A 27655-nucleotide genomic window follows, 5' to 3' on the forward strand; every position below is an offset into this window, starting at 1 on the left:
CCAGTGAATTTGGGCAAGTTTCAAAATTGTTTCGCCACAAGGAATGTTTTTTAACCAGCTGAAAATTTCCATTAACTGCTTACCTGCTTGATGACTTTGGAGCTCTGATATTATAGCAAACCCTTCTATAGTATCCTGGAGAATTATAATTCTAATGCTGTGGGTCTTCATTTTTTTTTTCCCAAAAATATTTACTTCTCATTATCCAAAATCTTTAAAAATTCTGTTTGCTTTATTTTATTTTATTTCGTTTTTTGTCTTTTTAGGGCCACACTCAGGGAAGTTCCCAGGCTAGGGGTCAAATCGGAGCTGCAACTGCCGACCTACACCACAGCTGCAGCCTCGCCAGGTCCGAGCCAAGTCTGTGGCCTATATCACAGCTCACAGCGACACCGGATCTTCAACCCACTGAACGAGGCCAGGGTTTGAACCTGAGTCCTCATGGATACTAGTCATATTTGTTTCCACTGAGCCATGACGGGAACTCCTGTTTGTTTTATTTTGTGAGCAGTTCCTGTCAGTTTCACTCCATACTGTTGTGCCCCTCCCATGATAATAACAGCCATTTTAGACACACTGTCTTTTTAGATGCTAATATTGCTTTGTGTGTCACCATTTCTATTTCTCTGACACTTATGCCTATTATTGCTTTCATTTTATAGTTGAGAATATTGAGATTCAGAGATGTTAAGTAACTTCGGAGTCACACAGTTTATAAGTGGTTAATATACCCTTTAAATAAGAATTTTGTTTAAATTATAATTTACTTAAGGCAGAAGGGCTATATATACATACTCTTATATAGGTTTAAATATTAGTGGTGTGTTCATGGGGATAGTTTGGAGGGCTTGGGAGTGTGGAGAAGAGTATATTGTAGGAAAAGATTCTTTCTTATCTTTTTTTCTTTATTTTTTCATTTTTTATTATTTATTTATTTATTTGTTTGTTTGTCTTTTTGCCTTTTCTAGGGCCACTCCTGAAGCATATGAAGGTTCCCAGGCTAGGGGTCCAATCAGAGCTGTAGCCGCCAGCCTACGCCACAATCACAGCAACACCAGATCTGAGCCGCGTCTGCAACCTACACCACAGCTCACGGCAACGCCGAATCCTTAACCCACTGAGCAAGGCCAGGGATCGAACCAGCAACCTCATGGTTCCTAGTCGGATTTGTTAACCACTGAGCCAGGATGGGAACTCCTTTTTCTTTATTTTTTTAAAACTCAATGAATTTTATTGTATTTGTAGTTGTACAACCATCATCACAACCTAATTTTACATTTCCATCCCAAACCTCCAGTGCATCCCTTCCCCTCCAACCTGCCTCCTTTGGTAACCATAAGTTTTTGAAGTCTGTGAGTCAGTTTCTGTTCTGCAAGTAAGTTTATTGTATCCTTTTTTTAGATTCCACGTGTAAGTGATAGCATATGATGTTTGTGTTTCACTGTCTGACCAACGTCACTTAGCATGATAGTTTCTAGGTCTATCCATGTTGCTGCAAATGCCATTATTTCATTTCTTTTTATGGCTTTGTAATATTCCATTGTGTATATGTAACACATGTTCTTCATCCACTCCTCTGTTGATGGACATTTAGGTTGCTTTCATGTCTTGGGAAAAGATTTTTTAAAAGAAAATAGGGAGTTCCCATTGTGGCTCAGTGGTAATGAACTTGACTAGTATCTATGAGGATATGGGTTCAATCCCTGGCCTTGCTCAGCGGGTTAAGGATCTGGCATTGCCGTGAGCTATGGTGTAAGTTGCAGATGCAGCTTGGATCCTGAGTTGCTGTGGCTGTGGTGTAGGCTGGCAGCTTTTTTGCCCCTAGCCTGGGAACTTCCATGTGCTGCACGTGTGGCCCTAAAAAGCAAAATAGTAATAATAATAATAATAAAAGAAAATATATGAGATGTGTCACATGTAGTCCTAGCACAGACCCTATTAGCCTCCAATAAATTATTATTAAATATTGTTCTTCTAATCCAAATTTAAATTTTTTGAAATATGAGACTTAGTCTCCCTATCTCTTTGATGTTCGTGCATAATATTGTACAACTTGTTTTAGTTTTCTACAGTCCTGCTTTTTGCTTATTTATCTACATCAAATGTAGATTTTATTGCAATTTTATATTTATAATTTTATATAAATCTTTCTATAAGTTTGTATAAATTTATAGATTATGCAAATTTACACAATTAGGATATAGGCATTGGGTATATCACCTGGGTCTACTGAGTTGGTTAGAGTCCCTCAAACCTTAGTTTCCATGATTAGGCACCATGTTAAAAAGAATATCAAGACTGAGCAAGTCAGAAGGATAGGAGAAAACAATTCTGTTCTAACATTGTTGCCAAACTCTTCCTTTGTTCACTGGTGCTGAATAGAAACACAGAGATAATGTTTTGGGTGAAGTAGAAAAATCATTGCCAGGCAAAGTGGGCCATAATAGGCTAGTGCCCTCAAAACTGTTCCCCCTAAAGGGGGTACTGGAGAGTCTTACAGTGTTCTAGGAGCACGGCACAATCAGCTTGTGGACCTTCTTTTGTTTGGTTGGTGGTGAGGTAATTGGGAGTCAGCATCATTAACTTTCTGCTTCCAACCAGTCTGGGTCTATATGCTTGTGAGTCGCATGCAGTTAATTTCTTCCACCTAGTATGGGTTTAGTATCTGCAAGACAGCTCAAAGGACATGGCTCAGAATATTTTCTATAGTACTTGAGGAAGAACTAAAGGTCTTTGACTTTGTTGAATGGCTAAACTATTATTATTTTGTCTTGTTTCACTGTTTTGCTTTCTCTCTGCATTTTCTCACTTCTCTGATTAAGGTTTTGTTTTTTTTTTTTGTCTTTTTAAGGGCCACACCTGCGGCATATGGAGGTTCACAGGCTAGGGGTCCAGTTGGAGCTGTTGCTGCCAGCCTACACCAGAGCCACAGCAATGCCAGATCCGAGCCGTGTCTGCGACCTACACCACAGCTCAAGGCAACACTGGATCCTTAACCCACTGAGGGAGGCCAGGGATTAAACCTGTAACCTCATGGTTCCTAGACGGATTTGTTTCCGCTGTGCCACAGCGGGAACTCCTGATCAAGTTTATTTCTTTTATTATTATTATTTTTTTTTTGCTATTTCTTGGGCCGCTCCCGCGGCATATGGAGGTTCCCTGGCTAGGGGTCTAATTGGAGCTGTAGCCACTGGCCTACGCCAGAGCCACAGCAACACAGGATCCGAGCCGCGTCTGCAACCTACACCACAGCTCACGGCAACGCCGGATCGTTAACCCACTGAGCAAGGGCAGGGACCGAACCCGCAACCTCATGGTTCCTAGTCGAATTCGTTAACCACTGCGCCACGATGGGAACTCCCAAGTTTATTTTTGACTAGAGTTTTTCTATAGACAAAAATCAGGCAGAGGACATGGCTGGGGGTCTATTCTGGGAAAGGGTCCTGCTCAGTTACAACACCAGATCTTCCATTCCAGGTAGTACAGTTGCCTTGGATAGCAACTCTTAGCTTGGGGCTAAGTCCTCTTTGTAGCTAAAGGATATGTTAACTATTAATAAATATGAAAATAGACTAGTTTTTTTTTTTTTTTTGTCTTTTTGCCTTTTCTAGAGCCATTCCCATGGCATATGGAGGTTCCCAGGCTAGGGGTCGAAGCGAAGCTGCACTTACTGGCCTACACCACAGCCACAGCAACACGGGATCCGAGCCACATCTGTGGCCTACACCACAGCTCACGGCAACGCCAGATCCTTAACCCAGTGAGCAAGGCCAGGGATGGAACCCTCAACCTCATGGTTCCTAGTCGGATTCGTTAACCACTGAGCCATGACAGGAACTCCTGAAAATAGACTAGCTTTACAGTAATTTCTGACTCCACACCTTTAGGAAATATGAGGTTACTGGGTTTTTTGAATACTGTTTAGATTTCCGGTCATAAAGATTTAAAAAGCCAGTTTAGGAACGAAGGAGATGTTATGGTAGGAGATAAGAATTGATACCCGTCTTTCATGTTATGGTTAGCCACTTTCTTACTAAATGAAGTTTATGAATGCTCTGGGTACTTCAGAGGAAATGCTCTGAAGTGTTGTCTTAGGAGGTATTAATGGTCCCTAAAGGACCAGATATCAAATGTATGTGACTCTTGTTTTGTTCAAAAAGTTAATTTCCATTTTAAGGAAAGAGGATTTGGAGTCTTAATTTTACTGTATTATAGAAAAACAAATAAAAATCGTTTATTAACGTTTAGGTTTTTTTGGAAAATAACAATTTGAATATACTTGAAATATGCAGAACTAAAGCACCTGATGTGCTTTGTAATTATTAACCTTATCTTATTATTAAACAGCTCTATTTCTTGTCAGATACAGAGGAAAATACATGTACATGTAAGAAAGGAGCAAAAAAAAAAAAAATCAAATTCACCTTTCCCCAAACAATCAATCAAAATTGATGGCCTCTTAACATACAAAATGTAGGATGATGTAGTTTACAGATGGAAGCAGCCTATATCATGGGCAGGAAGCTCTTTTATAATTTTAGCATTTCATGAAGAATCCTTTACTGAATTGGAAAAGTACCAACTTGTAACTCAAGACGGTGTCAGGAAATTAATATTATTTTTCCTGGCATTACTTTATCTTTAATGTTAGCAGATATCAAAATTTGCAAGCAATGTAATGAAATTAATATCTCTGTGTTTTAACAAATTTGCTTATTTCTGTGCAAACTAGTATTCAAACGTAGATATTTCATCTTAGAATCTCTAGTAATCTTTTTTTTGCCATTGAAAGACACTTCTCCCACTCCCCTATAAAAACCCTAGCTATTTTCAATGTAGTCTAAGTGATAGAAGATATGCAGTGTAATAGGTGAGAAAAGATTGCAGAAATTTGAATTAATGAAAGGAATGTAATCATTTTAGCTCAGTTAACTTGATTTTTACATGTTTTAAGCAGAAATTGAAATTTATATGAGGTGGTGTCAGAAAGCTCTTTGCATTTATAAATGCTCACTCCTGCAAGTTAAAAACCCTGGTTCATAATTCCCACTTTGGGTCTTGGGAGCCACTTTTCAATCATTTCTCTCTGCTAATTTTGGTGTCACCCTCATTTCTTTTTAAACGATTCATTTTGAGCAAATTTGTAAATGGCCCTGATGTGTTCTACAATTTAGTCAATTACTGTTTCAGCCTGCAAGCCTCCTGGGGAACGGAACATACATGGCCTGAAGGTACGAATTTCAATAATTGTTTCAGTAAAGTTAGATGGATTTGTAATGCTGTGTTCCACTTATTGAAATGTCAAATAAAACTGCACTTTCTCAAGCTCTGACAAGCAGTCCTTTTTTTTTTTTTTTTTTTAAATGGAATGTGGAGGGGGATTCATCTGTAGTATTTGCTCAGTATGTGTACATATTTGGATATAGGGGTTTTAGTGCCATTTTGGGGAAAAATTTGGAGTTTTTTTTTTTTTTTTTGGTCTATTTCTTCAGGATGATCCTGGGCACTGGTCTCCACAAAGATTTATTTGAGTGAAAATATAGATTTCATTTCAGTGGTTAATTAAGCACATAAGCTTACTGCACACAGAATATCCCCCTCTTTTCACATTTTTATGCTAAAAACATATATCTATTTAATATCCTTTTGTTGTTCAGTGTGTCTTGAATCCTGGATTTCTGCTTAAGGCTTTACATTTGAAAGAAAAACTGGCTATTGTATTAGACTCAAGCATTTTATAATTAATTACTTGGACCGCATTTTTCAGTGCATATGATGCATTCTTCAGTGTTCTGCCTGGTTTCTAGAGCTGGAGGGATTTGACAACGTGAGGTTCACTACTAACCCCTGGATGTATTCTTAGTATACTTGTTAAACATATAAGACAAAATGAAAGTGAATTGAATTTTTTATCTAGAATTGAATTCAGTTCTAGACAATGAACTGAAAAATTTCCCTGTTTGTCTCTCTCCTTTCCAACATTGTTTAAGTATTTGAATAATGACAGAAACAAAGTATTATGTAATATAGGGGTTGAACAGTTTCAGTAACCTATATGCTGAATAGTCTCCAACCATGGGTCTACCTAGCAACAAGCTAATTAACCTTCATAGTGAAATGAGAAATTTGTGGCAAATTATAGGTTAATTAGAACTGTGTCCTCAGAACACAAGACTGATCAAAAATCTTTCTTTACTTGTAGGTGAATACTCGGGCTGGACCCTCTCAACACAGCAGCCCAGCAGTCTCAGATTCACTCCCAAGCAATAGGTAAGAGTAAGCAAGTGAAATGTGCTCATAAGCATGATTATCTGCAGAGTTGGGGGTGAGGAAGAGGCATGTGAGATGATACCTCTTTTCTATAAGAGCAAAAATGTATATGTAGCTAAGAAGAAATCTGACCAATTCAGTAACCCTAGCTATGTACTGACTAAAAGAAAGGACCTCATAGAGAAAGATAACATTAGACATGTTGAACTATTAATTTTTGTCTGTGGAATGGTTTTTCTTCAGTCTCCAAATTTGGTGCCTCCAAATTCAGAAAATTCAGTGCCTGTGACTGTTTCATTCTTTGATGATCTAGTTTGTAAGTTGTATAATGCTTATTATTTTTTGTCTTGGTTATCCATCTTTCAGCAGTGTTGTGATTCACTTACATCTTCCTCAGAAAGAGACAAGGAAAGAGTAAAGTGGTGAAGTTTAAAGTGACCAGCCAAGTTGCTCATTTTTGTAGCTTTGGTTGTGTAAGAGATTGAAATACTGTTGAAGGAAGATCATTTTCATTATTTCATGCTAATGTTGTCCCACACAGGGATGGATCCTAAACACGAGCCTCTTCAAAGTGTTCTTCAGACAGGCCTGAGAACTTACTTCTACATGATTGAAGTCCTCAAGTAGGAGGACATGCTTAGGCTGGTAGAATTCTTTTCTACCATGGTAGGTCATGTTTGGTACACACTCAGTTATTCAGCCCGTAAAACGTATTACAGTACTTGAAGATGACACTGAAAGGCGATTGCTCTGTGTGTATTTGTTTACATTGGTGACTGAAAAGCTAAAGTTGAACCAGAAAACCCTTCCATTGTATGCCCAGGTCTTTCTGCATTTGGGGCTGGAGTGTAGTTTAGGCTTCTACTTTCTCTTCCATGCCCCTCCTTACCCCCTCTACCCACTGTCTTTGTTCTTTTGCCACTGGGCATTATTGTGAGTAATTTAAAATCTCTTTGGACTCTCTCTTTGCTCTCCTCTCTTCTCCCCAAAAGTCACTTCCTTGACTGCTTTATTACAGTGTCAGTATATCTACCTACAGCTTTCCTGCTGTGAACACCCTAATCTTAAAAGGATTTCCTTCTTAAACAATTTGTTCTGTCTTAAAACACATCCACAATGAGTTCCTGTCATGGCTCAGCAGAAACGAATCTGAGTAGTATCCATGAGAATGCAGGTTCAGTCCCTGGCCTTGCTCAGTGGGTTAAGGATCTGGCATTGCCATGAGCTGTGGTATAGGTTGCAGATGCAGCTTGGATCTGGCATTGCTGTGGCTCCAATTCGACCCCTAGCCTGGGAACTTCCATATGCTGTGGGTGCGGCCCTAAAAAGACAAAACCAAAAAAAACAAAAAAACATGCACTGGTTGGTTTTTCACCAGTGGATCATTTGTCTCGTGGTCAAGAGGGGTAGATCTTTTAGTCCTGCTCCAAGCACTTGGCCCTGCCAGGTGGTGCTCTGCCGCCTTTCTTCATGCTTGTTGGGCCTGCAAGCCACGGCCCACGGAGTAGAGGCGTGGGACTGAGGATCACTTGTTACATTCAGCTCCAAGAGGTCAGGGCCTTTAATTATTACCACTACTTGTAGAAAAGTCTAGGTATTCTGACCATGAACCTTGAGGGAAAACAGGGTGCTTTAGGTTAAAGTTCATCACAGTGTGTAAAGCAGGATGGAGTTGAAAAAGATGGCAGCAGGATAACTTCTCAGGTCACTCAAATTTGGTTATAACCAAAAATCAAAGTGAATAGCTTGGTTTTTAAACAATTATCATTTATATTCACAGAGTATTATAAAATCTTCAGGTCAGGCAGAGACTATCTGGACCCAGTGGTTCTCAGCCCTTTGTTGTAGCATCTTCCCTTAGGGATATGACAGCCTCCCAAATAGTAATGATAATTTGCTCCAGGAGTGATTTTTGTTATGGGAGGAGTGCAATTTGAAAAAGTCCTACAGGTGGTTTTAATATGCTACCCTAAGTTGGCCTTGTTCTGTGCCCCATGTTGGTAACTAATCAGAAGTATTTATTGAGTGCCTCCTACTTATTTGGTGCTGACCTCCCCTCTAGGAATACAGTGTAGTCCTTGTTCTCTGGAGCTAGCTGTCTAATAGATATACAAACCAAAGAAACAAACAACACAAAACTACCCTGATATACAAATAATTATACTTTATAGTGTTATGAAGGAAACAGATTATGGAAAGAGAGAACACAGGGCAGGGATGTGTTTAGGCCCAGAGGAGAGTGACATTCCACCTAAGCCTAAAGGATGAGGAGGACCTAGCCACATCAAGAGCCATAGAAAGGCATTTCAGAGGGTGGGCAGAATACAAGATAAGGCTTTGGCGACCAGAGCCTTATCCAAGTTTGGCTGGAGCCCAGAGAGGGGTGCTGGGTTAGGGGAGGGCATGGCTGGGGGAGGGGTGGAGGGTAGAACAATTAGAAGTGATAGGAGCCAGATCATGTGGGGCTTTGTGTTTGAATTTCCTCTCAGCCAACTGGCAAGCCATCAGACAGCTTTCAGTGGAAGGGTGCCATGGCCATTTCTGTATTTATAGAAAACTCTTTGCCTGTGGTGTGGAACACGAGAAGGAGAAGCCCCAATCTAATCTCGTTCTCCTTGGGTGCTTGACTCCCCACTCCTTGCCCAATGGTCATCCAGGCTCTTCCTGAACATCCCTGTAGCAGGAATGCTCTTTACTGGCTGAAGCACTTGTTCCTTTGTTCATGAAGCTGTCTCAGGACATTCTTTTTTGTGAGCTGAGATTTATCTCCTTTAGCACCCACTCATAAAGGCTGAAGTTAGTCCTCAGAACAGGGCTGTTCCCTCTTTTTAGGTGGTAACTCTCCCAGTCATCTTCCCCCCAGACATACTTCTTCTCCTGGATTTTCTGTCTCAGTAAATTCTCCTACATCCACCCTGCTGGTCATCTTACACTGCTTCCTGGCACTCCCTCAGCCCTACATCAAGTCAGTCCCTTCATTGGTAGGTTCTACCGTCTGAATCCCTGCAGAGTCTGTCTACTTGCCAGCATCCCTCTGCTGTGAAGGTAGTTCAGGCTCCCTAGATTACTGCTATATAGCCTCCCCTCCATCTTGCCCCAGTGCAGTCTCTCTCCAGCACGCTGCAGCGAGTGGTCTTGCTAATGTGTGTTCTGAGCTCGCCATTCCTCCCTTTACTACTTCTCACAACCTTGAGGACAAACTGTATGCCCCACAGCACGGGAGCAGTGGCCTCCCACAGAGAATGGGTCCTCTGCCCTCTTTAGCCCCCTGGCCTGCTGCTCCTTCTCTTTTACCTGACATTCTGGCTCTGCTGATAAATACATGGTGCCGTTAATGGATCACATTTCCTCTCCTCTGCTTCACATCTGCTGCTGCCTCATTCCTGTTTTCTTCCTCTTTTAATTCTCTCCTTCACCTTCCATCTGGCTAACCTTGGTCATCTTTGGGAAACAAAGCTGTTATCTTCTGAAAACTGTCCCTAGTTATTTCCTATCTCCTAGTCTACACCAGACTTCTGTGAAGTCCCATCATCTCCCTGTGCTTGCTTTTACTGTAGTGATTAACACATTGTATTATAATCTCCTTTGTCTGCCAGTAGATTCTGTACTCTTTGAGGGCAGTGACTGTAGCATATTCATTATTGAGTTCCCAGTTCCCAGCATGATGCTTGGCACATAGTTGACAGTCAGTAATGCTTGAATAAATGAGTGGATGAATGAATTTATATTCCCTTTAAGTCTTATCTCTGGATAAAATTCTCCCACCTTATTCGACTTTTCTGATACAATCTTATTTCTAGTCCCTGTACCCTTTTACTTTTTGGATATCTCAGTGTCCCTTTTAAAGTGTCATACCCATGTTACAGTTGTATCATATTTAAACTTTAAAGTGTTTTGAAGAGTGATATAGCTCAATTCACTGTGACCATACATATAAACAAAACACCGAGTAAACAGGGGCACAAAGAAATTGCCAGGATATATAACTAGGACTTTTTACCAGACCAAGTTGGTAGATATTGGCATAATAAAAGAAATCAGTTTTTTCTTCTGTAGCTCTCAAGCATGAATTGGTCTTTGCCTTAGGTAGATGACTGTTTATTAAGCCGAGTTCACTAATCCACATGGTGTTCCTAGGCCATAATTACTGAATTCAAGTCTCACTGCCAAGACACGGCTTTTCCTAAACATCTTGGCTTTCTCTGTAAAATGAGGATGATTAAACTTTCCATCTAGTTACCTCTGGTGTTAGGAAGATTAATGAAGCTGTATTAAGGAATCACATTTTGTTTCTTGGATGAAAGGTGTTTTGTAAATGCAGTGAATCAAAATGTTATTATTTCAAGTTGCATGACATAATGGAATATCTGTGGAGAAATATTGCATGGGCATTGTTTGGTTATTTCTATTTTTATAATAATTGCAAATATTAAATTGGGACCATTTATGGGAATACAAGGATCCATTAGTTTCCCAGGGAAAAAAATATGTGTTTGTGTAAGAGAGACAGACTGACTTTGAGCAAGGTCTATACCTTAATTTTTTTTTTTTTAATATACATCAGGAATTGCTATTCCCCACAAGGATACCCATAGGGCTATGGCTATTGTGAGGATTAAATTAGGATAATAAGTAGTAGCATTTAGCACAGTGCCTGGTACATGGTCATCGCTCAGTAAATGGTAGCTGCTATTTTTCTCTTTTTAACTTGACTGAGTTTAGGCAGTTGTTTATTTTTTGATATATCATCAGCTTTAATTCTGTACTATAAAATCCTTAACGGCTACTTCAGTGCATGAATTTTAAGATTGGGGAGGACATTATTAAAGTTTAGAACCCCCGGTTGAAAGCACATTTTATAAACTGGGGAAGGTAGAGACTGGGCCTCACAATCTGCGTTGATAACCAATGAGATCCTGGTGTATAGCACAGGGAACTATATCCAATCATTTGTGATGGAACATGATGGAGGATAATGGGAGAAAAAGAATGTATGTTTATATGTATAACTGGGTCGCTTTGCTATATAGTAGAAACTGACAGAACATTGTAAATCAACTATAATAAAAAATTGTAAAAAGACAGAAATATTTAGAAAAGTAATTATAAATTGCAGTGATGAGTGTGGTCAAACTTGAAGTTTGAGATTTTCTCAGATGTAATTTTTTAAAGGTACCAAATGAATGTGTGTGTGTTACTATCATACAATAACATAATAACCACCATTTATCAAACACTTAGCATGTGGTAAATCAGTGGACTGGGTTCAAGGGTGGGAAGGGAATGGAATATGTAGAGAGATGAGTAAGATGTGGTCTCTGTTCCCGGGGAACAAAGACATCTACAGATAACTGTTCCATAGGGGGAGAGTTAATTTGGCACATGGGTAGAGGGTGAGAGTAGATAGATTAAGGATAGAATTAACAAGTTTTAAATTTCAAATTAGAACATTAATAGGAGGAGGTAGTATTTTACACACCACTCTACTAACTAGGCAGATATGTACAGGTATAATTCATTATAAAGCTAACAGCGTTCTTTGACCACTTTGCCTAAACTTATCCATATAAATGTTTACATGGTCCTGTACTTCTGAAGAAGAACATTTTCATATTTTTTAAAAAAATTTTTTGCCACACCTGTGGCATGTGTAAGTTCCCAGGCCAGGGGTTGAACCTGTGCCACAGTAGTGATCCAAGCTGCAGTGGTGACAATGCCAGATCCTTAACCTGTTACACCACAAGAGAACTCCTCTTTATTCTTTGTATAACTCTGTAAGCTGATTCTCATAGCTATAGGAAAGGAAAGAGAAATGTCTATGTGCAAGACACAGTATTAGAGCTTTTTGTAGTATTTAATTTTTTTTATTACACCGTAATGTTGATATTTTCCCCATTTTATAGAAAGAGGAAATTGAGTTTTAGAGGGATAAGTATCATGTTCCAGAGCACAGAGCTAATGAGTACCAGAGGATTTACTGCTACTAGACATTTGTTTCCCAAGAAGGTGAATTGTAGCTCTTAACCATAGCAAAGATCAGGACTTAAATTATTTTATCATTTGAAGTTCTGTAATCTTTGTTTGCCTTGAACATTCTAAGAGTAGTTATTTAGCAGATGACAGCATCCACATAAAATAGCCACTGAAAGGCTATCCAAAGCCCGTAGAACTAATAGCAAAAAGAGGTCTCTGAAGTAGTCCATACAATGTTCTAGCTTCGTTGTTACAGTAGGCTGCTTACCTTTTTTTTTTTTTTTCTTATGTCCTTGCCCATGGCATGTAGAAGTTCCCTGGCCAGGGATCAAACCCAAGCCACAGCAGTGATCCAAGCCAGATTTGTAACCCACTGAGACACCAGGGAACTCTGACAGTAGACTTCTTTATTGCTTTAGATTACTAATGGGGTTTCAGTCTTATAGTGATACCTTTGCCGTTTTGCCAGTTACTTTTGGAAAGATTTTATCTAGGGAGAAGGATGTGAAGAGTGTAATCCATATCTATACCTAAAACAAAAGTGTATTTTAGTCTGGATTTTCAGCGGTGCTCAAAGGTGTAGATGAATTTGCCATTAAAATTATGTCTTTCCTTTTTAGCTTAAAGAAATCTTCTGCTGAACTGAAAAAAATATTAGCCAATGGCCAGGTAAGTGTCATTACATAGTAAGATTTTCAGATAGTAGCAACTTAGTACTGTCCAGTTTTTGTGTCCATAAACTTAATAAACAGATGAAGGGCCTGTGAATTTCTTCTTGTCATAAATGAATTACATGGCTTAATTTGATTGGCAGAACAATTTGCAGCACATTTTTCAAACTGTGCTAATGGGTTTCACTCCCAGCAGATTGAAGTACCATGCTCACACCCTGCTGCCAGCTCAGTTTAAAAAAAGTTAATCAGTTCTGAACAAGTGTGTCAACCCATGGGTTGTTGAAATGGCCCTGCATCCTAAGGTGACTATTTCTTTCATTATCTTTTAGGAGAAAAAGAAAAACTGTTACCTTCTCACCTTAGTTTCTTTTGTCCTGAAACGAACACTGTCTTTTTAGAGGAACATAGTCACAGTGGAGCTTTGGCATTTAAAATTCCTGGGCTGCGGAAGCCCTCGGTTTGCCTAGTTGGCGGCCATCTAAAGCAGAATGACCTGCCCCAGTCGGTGAGGGATAGACAGGCCTGCAGGCCAGTTATTTCTCACTGATTTTGATTCAAGTAAATGGACACATCTGAAATAGTACAGTGCTTTTAAACATACACTGGTAAATTAAGCTACCTACAGGGTCCTTGATTCTTCAATAGCAACATAAATGCGTTTTAATGTTTGTTATAGAGGAAGCCCTTTGATAGCCTGGGAGGCAGGCTCCTGTCCATTGCGATCAAGCCTGCCTATTAGGCTCTATTGACTGAGACATCTGTGTCACCGCAAATAAAAGACTCTTATTGATTTTCTTAACTGCTGTTCACTTCCCGTCCATGTTTCGAAGGCTGAAATCTTAATTATCTCAGATGCTTATTCAGTGCCTCCACATGCTGACCTCTCCAAGCCTCATTGGCATTTCATGAATCAAGTACTTGTAGTGAAGCATGTCAGGAAGACAAAGCTGGGTCCTCATGCTTGTCCTTTAATATCACCTGTAACTTTGTGGCCTAGTAGATGTGTATACTTTAGAATGATGACTGTATGGTGGTGCTTCTGGAAGCCTTACTTATTTAGCACATAACCCCTGAATACAGTTAGAAGAAATAAATTGATCTGGTTTTGATGTGTGGTCATCATCTAGAGTGTGTGACTTCCAGTGCTTAAATATTCAGTATACAGCTAAGGAGAATATGGTGGTGTAAATAATCTTTTTTTTTTTTTTGTCTTTTTGCCTTTTCTAGGGCCGCTCCCTCAGCGTATGGAGGTTCCCAGGCTAGGGGTCCAATCGGAGCTGTAGCCACCAGCCTACGCCAGAGCCACGGCAACGTGGGATCCAAGCTGCATCTGCAACCTACACCACAGCTCACGGCAATGCTGGATCCTCAACCCACCGAGCAAGGCTAGGGATCGAACCTGCAACCTTATGGTTCCTAGTCAGATTCGTTAACCACTGTGCCATGACGGGAACTCTGGTGTGTATAGTCTTAATGGTCTCAGAATTTTAGATCAAGTTTATCTAATGATAGTATTTATAACTTTAAAGCAGCCAAAGTTTTGTTTAGATTGAGGCCCACCCCTCAATTCCCAGCAGATCCCTACTGCCCTGCATGTTTTCTGAAACATGGACCAAAACCTGACGAAAAGCAAAAATATTGAGCCTAGGATATTTATGTATCTTCAACATGCTTGCATTCTAGTTACTAACTATAATTTATGTATGAGTTACTTGTGTTCTTCAGCTGGAAAATATATTTCAAAATTGACATAAATTAAGAAGCTTTAACTACATTTGTTCAACCCAGGCAATGGAAAATAACCTGTCAGAGAGTCCTCTTTCGAAAATGAAAAACAGTTTATTTCTAGTGCAAAAAATAAACATTCTGAAATGTTCCTAAGGTCCTGACAACAAACATAGTACCATAAATATCTTAATGGTCTCAGGAGGTTCTCTGTGGTGGAAGATTGTCATGGCAATGATTTTTGACACTTAAAGATTGTTTATTGCTTTCCCTTGGGAATGTGATAACCTCACATTAAACAGTATGGTGTTTCTTTTCTTTTAAGGATTAGCCTTTATTATATTTACTTTCATTCACAAAAGTAATCAAAACAAAACAAAGAACACCTACCTTTGGAAGTCTTCAAAATACCACCTCTCCCTCCTAATTCTTCAATCCTAATTCTGCTGCTATTGGGTAACAAAAGAGTGAGCAAGATTGCATTGCAGTGAGGTAATGTGCACATTTGTGGCATCAATAAATTTCTGAGCTGAACGCTGACACCACTTGATATGGAAGATGTAAGTCACATTTAACGATACTTTAACACTTCAGCGTAGTTTTTTATTTTAGTGGTTTATGCTCTCAAACATTAATAATGATTTGCCTCTCTACTAGCCTCCACTTAGATTTAATAAGGAATTCATATTAATCATTAAAAGAAAGGGACATGATTCTTCAAGATAATCAAATATTGACAGGTTAGAAATAGCTTTCTGCCTGGGTTCATTGATATAGGTTATGTGATATAAATATTTATTTCTTTTCTGTCAGTCAGAGTAAATGCCACCAATTGATTCAGCATTGATATAGTGTCAACAGTTCATAAGAAACATTTGACTGGCTTGTGTTTTCCGATTAGTCTCTGCTCTATAAAGTGGGATTTACTAAATCTCTCCAATTGTCTGCTCATAGAGTGTGACTGCTTTCTGAAACCATTATTGCTTCGATTTGTGAAGCAAAGGTCTAGTGATAGGACTAGTTTCTGTCAGACCTTTACATGTAAAATAAGGATTAATTGAGCATTTTTATTTTAATGATTTATAAGCAATAGGTACTGATTCTTCTTAACATAGGCAGACAATAAACAAAGAACATTTTCTTTGCTGATCCATAATTGAATTCCATTTCATTTTACCCATTAATTTCATTAATATGATATTAAATCAAACACTTTTAAAAATTTTTTAGTCTTTGGAATGGAGACATTGTTTTTCTGTTTTCACTTTATGATGAAGGATTCCTTTTTTTCCATCTGAAAAAAAAAAAACAAATCATAATGCATTTTTGGCATGTTTTATTGAGAGCTATAAATCAGTACCACTGATGTGTTTTCTGGATGTGTTTTTCCCACTTCAGTTTTAGTGGGTATCATCTGTTTTACATTGGCCCTTGATTTGAAACTGATTAGAAATGGCCCAGTGGGTCAATTTAAAAGATTAAAAAAGTGCGGTTACTCCAAGGATGTATGGCTTTGACCTTTGCATCTCTAAAGTTGTTTTTCCTCTGTTTGTTTTTGATAATTTGTAGGATTGGGTGACAGTATTTTTCTGTTCCTGATAAATCAAGTATAAATGTACTGTGAAGTCACAAATCTAGAAATAATTCTAATCCAGCTGCGTATTTGGCTATTATTTTGAGAACATCAAATGCTTTTAGAAAACCTTTTTGTGTTTAGAAAAAAAAAAAAAGAAGATACATATTCTCCTATAAAATGGGCTTTAAAAAACTGTATATTACCAGTACATAAAACTCTTAGATTCTCACAGTTCGTCTTGGGTCCCATATGAAGATGGGAACGTAGATGAGACCGTGTGAGTCTGAACTGCACATTGCCTTCTCTCCCTGAGCAAACATGACCTTCCGCCCCAAGGGTTGTCATGTCCCTGTTTCTTTCACAGCTCTCACCTCTCATTCAGCAGCACAGATCTCCATGCCCATCATCTCTCCCAGCTCATTTGCAGTCTTGGCAGTTGATGTGTAATTGTAACTCTCAGGGCTTTTTCTTCCTCCTCCCTCACATCTGTTATTCTGTTTTATTTGCTTTTTTTAGTCAAAACAAGGAAACTGACTTGTATTTTAAAAGCATTTGGTGTTTTTATTATTCTGAATAACAACTTTCTTTTTACCTTTTTTTTATCTAAAGAGCTGTGTGATTTCTCTTTTTCAAAACAAATATCGTAGTTAATGAAATTGCTTTTAATTTTTGAGTGCCCTTCAGTTGATTATTTTCCTTTTTATGAGCCATTGACCATTGATGGAGAGGATGTCCCTCCATACTCACACAGAAGATCAGCTGCTAAGGTGGAGCACTGAACAGAATATACTGAAAGACTGAGTTCTCACCTTGACTAGTTATATTGCCCAAGAGAACTGGATTACATGCTTAAAATGTAAAATTCTGTGATTTTTATGATACTTGGTCCCAACTATAATACTTGAATTGTACTTTGTAGGCTTATGAATTTCACTTTTATATCACAATGAGTGCTATTCTATGCTTCATTTTGAAAAGTTGAATTAATATGCTTATCTAAACTAAAAATGCTGTTAGCTATTTGTTGATCCCTTAATGATTTTTTTCATAGCTAAGATCAATTAAAGTAACCCATTTTGATCAGAGATACAAAATTCTCGAAATTTGTAATCGACTCATAGGTTTGACACTAATAGTTTTCCTTTTTAAAACTTTTTTGATGTGAGTCATATTTGTATACTTCATAAAAATTAGAAGATTCAAATAAGCAAAAAGAAGAATCTGATATTTTTTAAATAGAAGAATCTATCAATTTACAGGCCAGGTACATGTCTACATAAAAGTGTAGCAACACTTAAGTTTTTAATGGATACTGTCTGTTTGAGTGATATGGTTCTAGAACTTGTTCTTATAAACCATTTTTATGACTTTTTTTTTTCTTTGCTTTTTAGGGCCGTACCCATGGCACATGGAAGTTCCCAGGCTAGGGGCTGAATCAGAGCTACATCTGCTGGCCTATGCCACAGCCACAGCCACATCCGATCCGAGCCTCGTCTGCAGCCTACACCACAGCTCACAGCAATGCCGGATCCTTAACCCACTGAGTGAGGCCAGGGATCCAACACACACTCTCATGGTTCTTAGATTCATTTCATGGAACTCCCATTTTTATGAGACTCTTAAAATCTTCCTCATCATCTGAGGGATTTCAAGTTTCCATCCTTGAATTTGCTTACACATTGCATTAGCATGTGCACCTCCCTCCTCCTCCCCCTCCCCGTCCCCCTACAATATCCACAGCGTCCCCTCTCTTGAGCTTTCAGCTGCAGCTCCTCATCCTGGTTAGGTTGGAGTGCCAGGAATACTGGGTGGGTGGGTGGGTGCTCCACTTCTCTTTTCAACCTAGTGGGTATTGAAGGTAAAAAATACTATAGTGTTGGGATTATAATGGTTGAAGCTGCTCAGAGACTTACCCCTTTTCCTTCTCTGCCTTCAACGAAATATACAAAATCAAGCCCTCTCCAAGGCCCTAGGTGTATCGCAGTGTATTATTGGAATGGATAATATGAGTCTTAACATTTATATTTCTCTAAGAGGAAATTATGGGTTCTTTTACCTAGAAGGCTCTGACAGAGTGATGGAGGTAGAAGGGATATAATCACAGATTGAGACCTCTCCAGAGCCTAGATTCTATAGTCCCATCCTGCTTACCCTTAAATCTCAGTGCCAGTAATTCAGAATTTGTGGACTTTGAGTGAAATATCTCCTAGAAAGCCATGATGAGGGTGCAGCTTGTTAAGCAAATTAATGGTATAAATTAGGTTGTTAAGAGTTGTGTTTAGACTACCTCGAGGAATGTTTTCAGGAAATTAGTCTATTTGTACCCGCCAATAAATATTGCTGTTTACATATGTATCTTTTTTACCTATTGATCAAAGTAAACCCAATAGTAAGTCTCCTAGTTTAGCATCTCAAGTCACTTTTATGTGTTACTTTATTTCATGCTGTTTTAAAATTTGTGATTTGGTTCGGGATAAAGAGGTTTTCTTTTCTTCATGCCACAAATTTTATACAGGTTAAAATATGTTTTTTTCTGTATTAGTAATATAAAGGTAATGACAACAGAATTTCCCTCAAGTAGGAAAATAGTTGCCAATTTTTCTGACTTGTCTGCCATTTTTGCCTTTGACCCTAAGAATAGTAATTAGCTGGTTGAAAATTATATCAATCAAATTGTACTAAAATTAAATTGCATGCTGATTTATCCTTTACATGTTAATCTGTCACTATTCTTTTAGGGTTTGGCCAAACAGTTTGGAAAGGAAGCTGTTTCTCCTAACTGCACCGTATTCCTAATTATCACAGCTCTCTGAAGCTTCAACCTCAGAAATGTATAGAAGAAAAATATTTCCCTTGATAAATGGAGCCTTGCTTTATTCAATTGGTGGAAGTTTAGAGTAGAGCAAAATATTTAAAGGTTTACTGTAATGGTCTGAAAGCAAACTATTTTTTTCTAGGTGATATTAAATTAAAAACACCATCCATTTTCTGCCTATGCAAGGCAGTACAATTCCCTGGAAATTGATTTTCTTTTTCCAGGGCTTACTCTGGCTTTTCCCAAGCTTTAGCTATATGGAAAATAACATATTTATTGAAACCACTTAGTGAATACAGTTGGCAATTAATTTTTAAGCAACCGGACCAGTGTGTAGAAAATTACTGAATGCCTCAAATATAATCTAAATAGTTTTAAAGTCATTTAATAAATAAATATTTAGGGCGTTCTTTCAAAGTCTACAACATTATTTTGTGGGTACTAAAATAATTCTCTACTATTCACAATACAAATGAAAGTAGTATTTGTGGCATAATAGTTTTATAGAACTTCAAAAAATGTGCAAACTGTGTTATATAGTAAATTACAAAAATGACCTTAGTTTCTATGAATCACATGCTTATGTGTTTTCCTTTTATGCATTATAGTATTTGACTGTATGTGCATTTGAAAGTGCATTGATTTGGTACTTTTTCATGAAAATAATATGATATCTACCCATCTTTGCTGTGTACTAATTTATCGTTTTTAAAGAAAAGCTGTATCTACTCTAGGAAAATCATTAACATTATTCAGAAAGTTTGTTTAATGTTAATTAGAGGGTCACTTGAGTTCTCAGGGACTGATTTGTTTACAGATTGTGTATTAGATTACTAGGGGTGTGTGTGTTTTCTTGCCAAGTTTGACTTTGGTTATGTACAGTGCTGTTTGCCAGTGGTTATATGTAATGCTAGAGACTGTGTTCTTATCAGTATCTCTGACCTGACCCTTTTGAGCTATGTTATATCATTCCATTTTGACACCTTTTATCAAACTTTAATGAAATGACCCAGGCAAACAAATTGTCATTAAACTTTCCATCACTTTGTCCCTTGGTATCGTCTTTTATAAATTGGACAGCAAATGTTGTATTGATCTTCTCGTTCTTGCAGCTGAACTTGAAATGACCCAGACTGCTTGTTGTTTATGGCCCAGAGTTGCTTTTCCTTGACATTTCCATCCACAGCATGACACCCTTTTTGTTTTTCTTTCTTTCTTGTGGAGATGAATGAACAAGACATACGGTATCGAGACACTCTTGGTCATGGCAATGGAGGCACAGTCTACAAGTGAGTAGTCAATTCTTTTTAAACTTTCTATCCACTTCTGTCAAATGTGAGTATCCAAGTTCTCCATGGCAAAGATTTTTAAATGGCCACCAGCACTTAGATTTTATTTGCACATTTGACTCCAAAATTCTGCAAGGCATCTATTTTCTCAGGAATTTCTTGGAAAAGTGCATTTATATTGCCTTTTTAATATTTCTGAGAATTCATATCTCTCCTGGGTGAGCATTTAATAGTCCACCATTAGCAAATGTACCTTTAACTGGCCTGAAGTTTAATGCATTTTTCTCTTCACTCTGTTATTATTTTTTTAACTTGCTAGCACCCCGTGCTAGTCCTCTGCCTATTTACAGCTATGCCCAGTGGAAGAGAAACCTTATAAGCACCATTGGTTTGCCCTGTGTCAACGATCAGTTATTAAAAAGGGTTCTTCCTGTTGTATTTCCTTGTCTCCTCACCCTGCTCCCCTCAGAGAATTTCTACACATTGATGAATATGTTAAGTTATACAATTCTCCCAAATTCCAGTTGCAGTGATCTTACCCTAAAGGAGTGTTCATTTTCATATTAAAAAATGCTAAGTATAAAAAATAGTTCTCTCGACAGGGAAGTCTTTCTCAAGTAGTAGTGCAAAGTTTAAACTACATAATGTAATATCTGGTACTTAATAGTCTGCAGTGGTGTATGAAAAATATTCCACTAGGAATTAAAAAATCCATACTCTGTAAGAAAGCCCTGAGGGAGTAATAAAGCTTTCCTCCAGAGAGCTGTTTTCCATATATACACTAGTCCTGCATCACATTATAATTGTGTTTATACCTTTGATATTTTACCACTGATATTAATATATATATTTTCAGAGTTGTAAAATAATTTATGTTCTAATTGGTTACTAATGTTCTTAGGATTTTAAGTTCTTACTAACCACGTGAATACGGATAAAAATTGCCCTGTTGCCCATGAGCATGAAAGGTCATATCTTAAAATCCCAGATCATTGTCCACACCGATGCAGCCCTGACATAGAATTAGGTTTCTCTGGGTTAGAAACTTCAAGGTTATCTGATCCAGTTCCCCACCCAGGGCTTTAGTCCTCTCTGTGGATACAGCCAGGGCATGAGTCCTTTCTCTGGAAGTTCTTTAACATAGTCCTTTGAGAACTTGTATTTACATATTTGGATTATTTTTTCCTGTAGATGAATTTTGTGAATAGTTGGTCTGAAAATTAAGTGCCTCCACTATGATATAATTCAGAGAATTAAATAATAACACATTTCTTACAAGATCCTAGGGTCTTGTCCTTAAAATGTTTGATGCCTAATGTGTCTAAAGAATTTGAGGCTACTATTGTTCTTCCCTGAATCATACTAACATTCCTTCCCATGTGGCCCACAGTATTACATAGCTAGTATCTCTTTGTCCTAGTCTTCTTCTTACTCTTATCTGGCTTGACTTTTTACCCTGTCCTGAGAGTTCTTGGGTTGAGGTGTCCTTAGAAATAAGAAGGAACCTGTGCACTCCAGTTTGCTTCTTTTGAGTTTCATAGAGCAGTTTTCAAAGTCTTAAACTTTCTTCTTTTTAATGCTTTTATGCTGAAAGACTTCTAGCAACTCTTTGGATTCCTTTTATTGACTTCCAATAGAATACAAAAAATCTTCATTAGACCCCTAACCTACTTCTTATTTGTGCTGTTTCACCAAATGTTTGACTCTCAAGCATGTTCTTATTTTTAAGATGAAGACCTATTGTAAATTTACTGTCTTGGTTTATTCTAGGAGGGAGAAAACGTAAGACTACCAAATTGCAGCAGACAATTTTTATTAAAAATAATCTCCTATATGTTAAAATTTTAGTCTTTTATCTTAAAACAGGTTCATTTAAAAAAAGCGGGGAGATAGGAGCTCCCCTTGTGGTGCAGAGCAAACAAATATGACTAGTATTCATGAGCATGTGGGTTCGATCCCAGGCCTCCCTTGGTGAGTTGGGAATCCGGCATTGCCATGAGCTGTGATGTAGGTCGTAGACGCTGCTCAGGTCCCACATTGCTGTGGCCGTGGCGTAGGTCAGCAGCTGTAGCTCTGATTTGACCCCTAGCCTAGAAACTTCCATATGCTGCAGGTGTGGCCCTAAAAAGACAAAAGAAAAAAAGAAAAAAAGAAAAAAGCTGGGAGAAGGGGCTATAGGGAAATGGAAAAAAGAAGCCTATCTGGCACAGAAAAATTACAATATAAAGTTATGTTAGTATTGTTTTTCTTTTTTATTCCTAATTGTGATCAAATACACATAACATAAAAATTATCATCTCAACCGTTTTAAGTCTACAGTTCAGTGGCATTAGGTAGATTCACATTGTTGTGTAACCATAATGACTATCCACCTGCAAAACTCTATTCATCTTGCAGATTTGAAACCCTGTACCCATTCAACAATAACTCCCTGGGTAATGTTATTTTTAGCTAAGAAGCATGTCCCGATGTTATCTTTTTATTAGGACCACAATATCCAAGGGAACATCCTCAAACAAGTTCTTTTGCTAGGATGCTGTGGTGACATTAGTGACTTATCCTAGGTTCATTTGGCTACCATTGCTAATGCTCAGTATGTGTTGTAAGATTTAGTATGTTTTTTCATTGTTTTCACTTAGTATTTTTTCTTTTTTTTCTTTTTTTTCCTTGTCTTTTTGTCTTTTCTAGGGCCGAAACCATGGCATATGGAGGTTTCCAGGCTAGGGGTCTAATCAGAGCTGTAGCTGCTGGCCTACGCCAGAGCCATAGCAATGAGGGATCTGCAACCTACACCACAGCTCACGGCAGCACCGGATCCTTAACCCACTGAGCGAGGCCAGGGATTGAACCCACAACCTCATGGTTCCTAGTCGGATTCGTTAACTACTGAGCCACGATGGGAACTCCTCTTTTTTTTCTTTTTTACATTTAAATTAAAGTATAGTTGATTTACAGTATCATGCTGATTTTTGCTATATGGCAAAGTGACCCCCCCCAGCACACACACTCTTTTTCTTATGTTATCTTCCATCATGGTCTAGTCCAAGAGACTGGATATAGTTTTCTGTGCTATATGGTAGGATCTCATTGCTTATCCATTCTAAATGTAATAGTTTATATCTACTAACTCCAGATTCCTAGTCCATCCCACCTCCTCACTCCTTCCCCTTGGCAGCCACAAGTCTGTTCTTTATGTAGATTTAGTATGTTTTTGACAGTGGTTGTTTTGGAGGGTGAATGGCAGTATCATGATCATTTGATACTTTATATAGCAGATTTCTTATAAAAAGAAAACATTTCACTTACTGCCTCGGTGATTCTTAAGGGGAGAGAACATGAAGAACATGAAGATATCAAATTGCATAATCACTTGATCAGTCATTGATTAATGGCTTTCATTTCTGTCTGGCCTTCAGTTTGTATTGTTCTCATATCCCTGGTTTTTAGTTCAGCACAGAGAAATGGCATAATCATCAAGAAATGAAAAGCCACTTTACTAAATTCTCTATAAAACTAAGTGTTTGATATGTTATGATTGACTTTCTCCTAGCTAAGTTTACCTTAATGGTGTTAACTATAAAAACTGATTTTTTTCAAACAAAAATGATTACATTATAGGCTATGCTACATAAACTAGATGAAGAAAATATTGGAAAATGCATTCATTGGTGACAAAACTGCCTAATGGGTCTATTTAATTTTTTTCTTACAAAGAATAATAAAGCTAATAAATACAAAGCAAAAGTTTAATACTTCATTCTTATTTGCTCCACTTTATGAGATATGAATTTCAAAGGATATGATATCATGTAACTGCATGTATATTATTTAATAGTTGATCACATTTTCATCCTTTAAGTCTGGATGTTCTCCTCAATTATACAATATGAAGTTCTAGGCCCAGACATTTAAACCAAATGTGGATTTGGTGTGTAGTCACCTACTGAGCTATTATTATGATAGTGATCTATACAGGTAATTTTAAGTTGTGGTATCTCCAGGCTTACTATTTTGAAATAGATCATAAAGGAAATACTTTAGAGTTTAACCGAAGCCTAGGAAGAAGAATAATTTAGGAAAAGGAGTGAATGCATTGTAATTATTGCTCCATTTCCCAAAATGCTACAAGTTGCTCCAAAAAAATACATAAATAAATAAATTAGGAAACATATGTTCTATTCCCTTCTGATAGATTCACAGTAAATTTTAAAAACTTTGGAAAAGTGGAGAACAATATGTGTTGTGGTTAAATGTCGGGGCTCTGAGTTTGAATCCTCTATCTGCCACTAACTAGCTGTATGACCTTGGGAAAGTTACATAAAGCCTTCTACCTCAGTGTCCCCATGTGTAAAATGGGAATGATATATTTAACTTATAAAGTCACTATGAGGTTAAATGAGATATTCCATAGAAAAGGCTTAGCACTGTGACTGACACTGAATGTTAGTGTCTATCATGGTGGTACCCATGATAGAAAAAATAGAAAAATTGTTAATTCCTGGGTTTCCTATGCTTCCTTGGCCATGGGATTCATTTTTTTTTAATCATTTTTTACTTCCATTATACCTGATTTATAGTGCTCAATTTCTCTTTAACAGCAAAGTGAATCAGTCGTACATGTATATACATATTCTTTTTCTCACATTATCCTCCATCTTGTTCCAAAAAAAGTGGCTGGGTATAGTTCCCTGGGCTATACATTAGGATCTCATTGCTAACCCACTCCAAGTGCAAGTGTTTGCATCTATTCCCCCCCCCAAAATCCCAGTCCTTCCCGCACCCTCCCCTCCAATCTGGCAAAAAAAAAGTCTGCTTTCCAGTCCATGAGTTTCTTTTCGGTAGAAAGGTTCATTTGTGCCATTTGTTAGATTCCAGGTAGAAGGTGTATCGCCATGAGAGTCTTTTTTTTTTTAAGGAACATATGTAAATAGCTCATAGAATTAGAGTTGTGTTAAATTAACTTTAAAAAATTCTATTTTATATTATGATACATTACAGTATACTTATGTTTCCTTTTATTCTCTAGGTGCCCCATGAATATGATTTATTGTAGTATCTTATATGTTATTTTAAATATAATGATTTTCTCAAAGTTTCAAGGTGTTTTCTCTTTTATCATGGCTTATTTTCAAATTGCTATAGAACAGTTGGTATGATGTTAAGCCTATTTTGCCACTAGGGCTCATATTCATGTGGCAAAGCCAGCACTCTACACAGCATCTCTTTCTTTCACTCTCTGTTTTTCCCCGAGGCAGTGTTGTTTCTCAAGGTCGAGCAGGGTCCATTGTGTTTCCTTGTATTTTCTAGTGTACCCAGCACAGTCCTAAGGATAGAATAGATGCTTTATTCATGTTGGCTGGAATGAGAATGAGGCACATGGAGGTTTTTTCCAAGCAGGTTTTAGTAGAGCTCTTTAATTGGGTCTTCCCCATATCTAGCTAGTTTTAGAGGTGGCATAATTTCAAGGCTACATAATTGTTTTAGAACATTCACCTAGAAGAATAGGGATTTCTAAACTAAAGGCATGTATTTAAATGGTTAATATTCTTTTTTTTTTTTTTTTTGGTCTTTTTGCCATTTCTTGGGCTGCTCCCACAGCATATGGAAGTTCCCAGGCTAGGGGTCTAATCAGAGCTGTAGCCACTGGCCTACACGAGGGCCACAGCAATGCAGGATCCGAGCCGTATCTGCAACCTACACCACAGCTCACGGCAACGCCGGATCGTTAACCCACTGAGCCAGGGCAGGAATGGAACCCGCAACCTCATGGTTCCTAGTCGGATTCGTTAACCACTGCGCCATGACGGAAACTCCCTAAATGGTTAATATTCTTTAAATGTTAAAACTTTTGAGTATTTGGTATCCATTACCCCAACATTCTAGTTACTGTCCTTTTTTCTTGAGTAGTAGGACACATGGAAATGAAAGTACTTAGCAGGCCCAGTTACTTTGGAAACATTCTGTGATAATCAAGGCTAGGCACTCATGTTCTTTGCTCCCTCAGTACATTAGTTGTTTTGTTTTGTTTGCTTTTTAGGGTCACGCTCATGGCATATGGAGTTTCCCAGGCTAGGGGTAGAATTGGAGCTGTAGCCGCCAGCCTGTGCCACAGCCACAGCAATGTGGGATCCAAGTCACGTCTGCAACCTCCACCACAGCTCACAGCAACACCGGATCCTTAACCCATTGGGCGATGCCAGGGATGGAACCCGCAACCTCATGGTTCTTAGTCAGATTTGTTTCCCTTGAGCCACGACAGGAACTCCAGTGCATTGTTTAATGGAGTTGCATAAGCTTCGGGTCCAGAAATGAAGTAAAATCTAACTCTTAGGACTTAAACCATTCTAAGTCAGTTAGCCAACAAGCACTCAAGGATCATTTTTTATATTAATTTTTTCCTTAATGCAGATTATTCAGGCTAAGGCTCAAGTTGTCAGCTTTTTGGCCATGTATTCTAATCTGTAGGTATTTGAAAACACTAGTGAATTTTCTACATTCTGCTGCTTCCTACAGTAAAGGGTCTAACCTGAGTTTGGGGTAGAATTTTCTCAGTGGTATAATTGGTAGTGTATGTGCTGACTACATGGTGTTTTGAAGATTGGGTATATATCATTATTTAGAAATTAATTTGACCATATCTAGAGACAAGAGAAGAGGGGGGGATAATAATTTTCAAAAGTGTTGGTCTTTCTTCCTTTCCTAGTTTATGAAGTATTATCTACTTTATGAAATATTGTTGGGCAATAGGTTGAGGATGTCCTTGGAGACGATAACTTAGATCATGTGAACTGTTAAGTTGTATTCTGCCCTTGTGATATGGCTGTATAGGCTAAGTGAAACATGATGTTTTTGTTTGGGGGCTGGATTATGTCAACTTATTACAGTTAACATGATTTATTTCATGAAAATTAGAAGCTGTAGTGGTCAGTTGTAGAAAATGAGAAAATACATGTTATCTGATTAAATGCTGTTTAGTAAACAAAATATATTAAAACATGGAATTCCTGAGGGAAAAACATAACAGATGGAGTGCTTGATGAAAATATTGGGAACTACCTAATGCCCAGAAAAACTCTCACTTTTTCATCAGAAAGGACGGTGCCAAACCAAAAAGCCATAGGTCTGACCCCACCTTCTCTAACAACTGTTTCAATGACCCTACTCCTTTGTTTTTTCCCTGAAGTGCATCCCATAAATTAAGAGTAGTTTTTAAATGGTTTTGATATTGACCCAAGAGCTAGGGTGATTGTTTGATTTATTTTAACTTTAAATTTCCAATCAAATGAAGAGTCTTTTTCTTGCACCAAAATCATATTTTAGACAAGCAAATGAG

General features: G+C 37.9%; 1 protein-coding gene across 5 annotated transcripts in view; it reads left to right on the plus strand.

Annotated features, from left to right (window-relative positions):
• Nucleotides 1–27655, plus strand: part of MAP2K5 (mitogen-activated protein kinase kinase 5) — a 273914-nt gene that overhangs the window by 42241 nt on the left and 204018 nt on the right. For all 5 annotated transcript variants that reach the window (XM_047767144.1, XM_047767146.1, XM_047767147.1 and 2 more), the window contains exons 5-8: nucleotides 5191–5231; nucleotides 6203–6270; nucleotides 12864–12912; nucleotides 20258–20322. In XM_047767144.1, coding sequence (XP_047623100.1) covers nucleotides 5191–5231; nucleotides 6203–6270; nucleotides 12864–12912; nucleotides 20258–20322 — 223 coding nt within the window. The remainder of the gene's footprint in view (nucleotides 1–5190; nucleotides 5232–6202; nucleotides 6271–12863; nucleotides 12913–20257; nucleotides 20323–27655) is intronic.

Source organism: Phacochoerus africanus, chromosome 2, assembly GCF_016906955.1.
Source record: "Phacochoerus africanus isolate WHEZ1 chromosome 2, ROS_Pafr_v1, whole genome shotgun sequence".
Taxonomy (NCBI): Eukaryota; Metazoa; Chordata; class Mammalia; order Artiodactyla; family Suidae; genus Phacochoerus; species Phacochoerus africanus.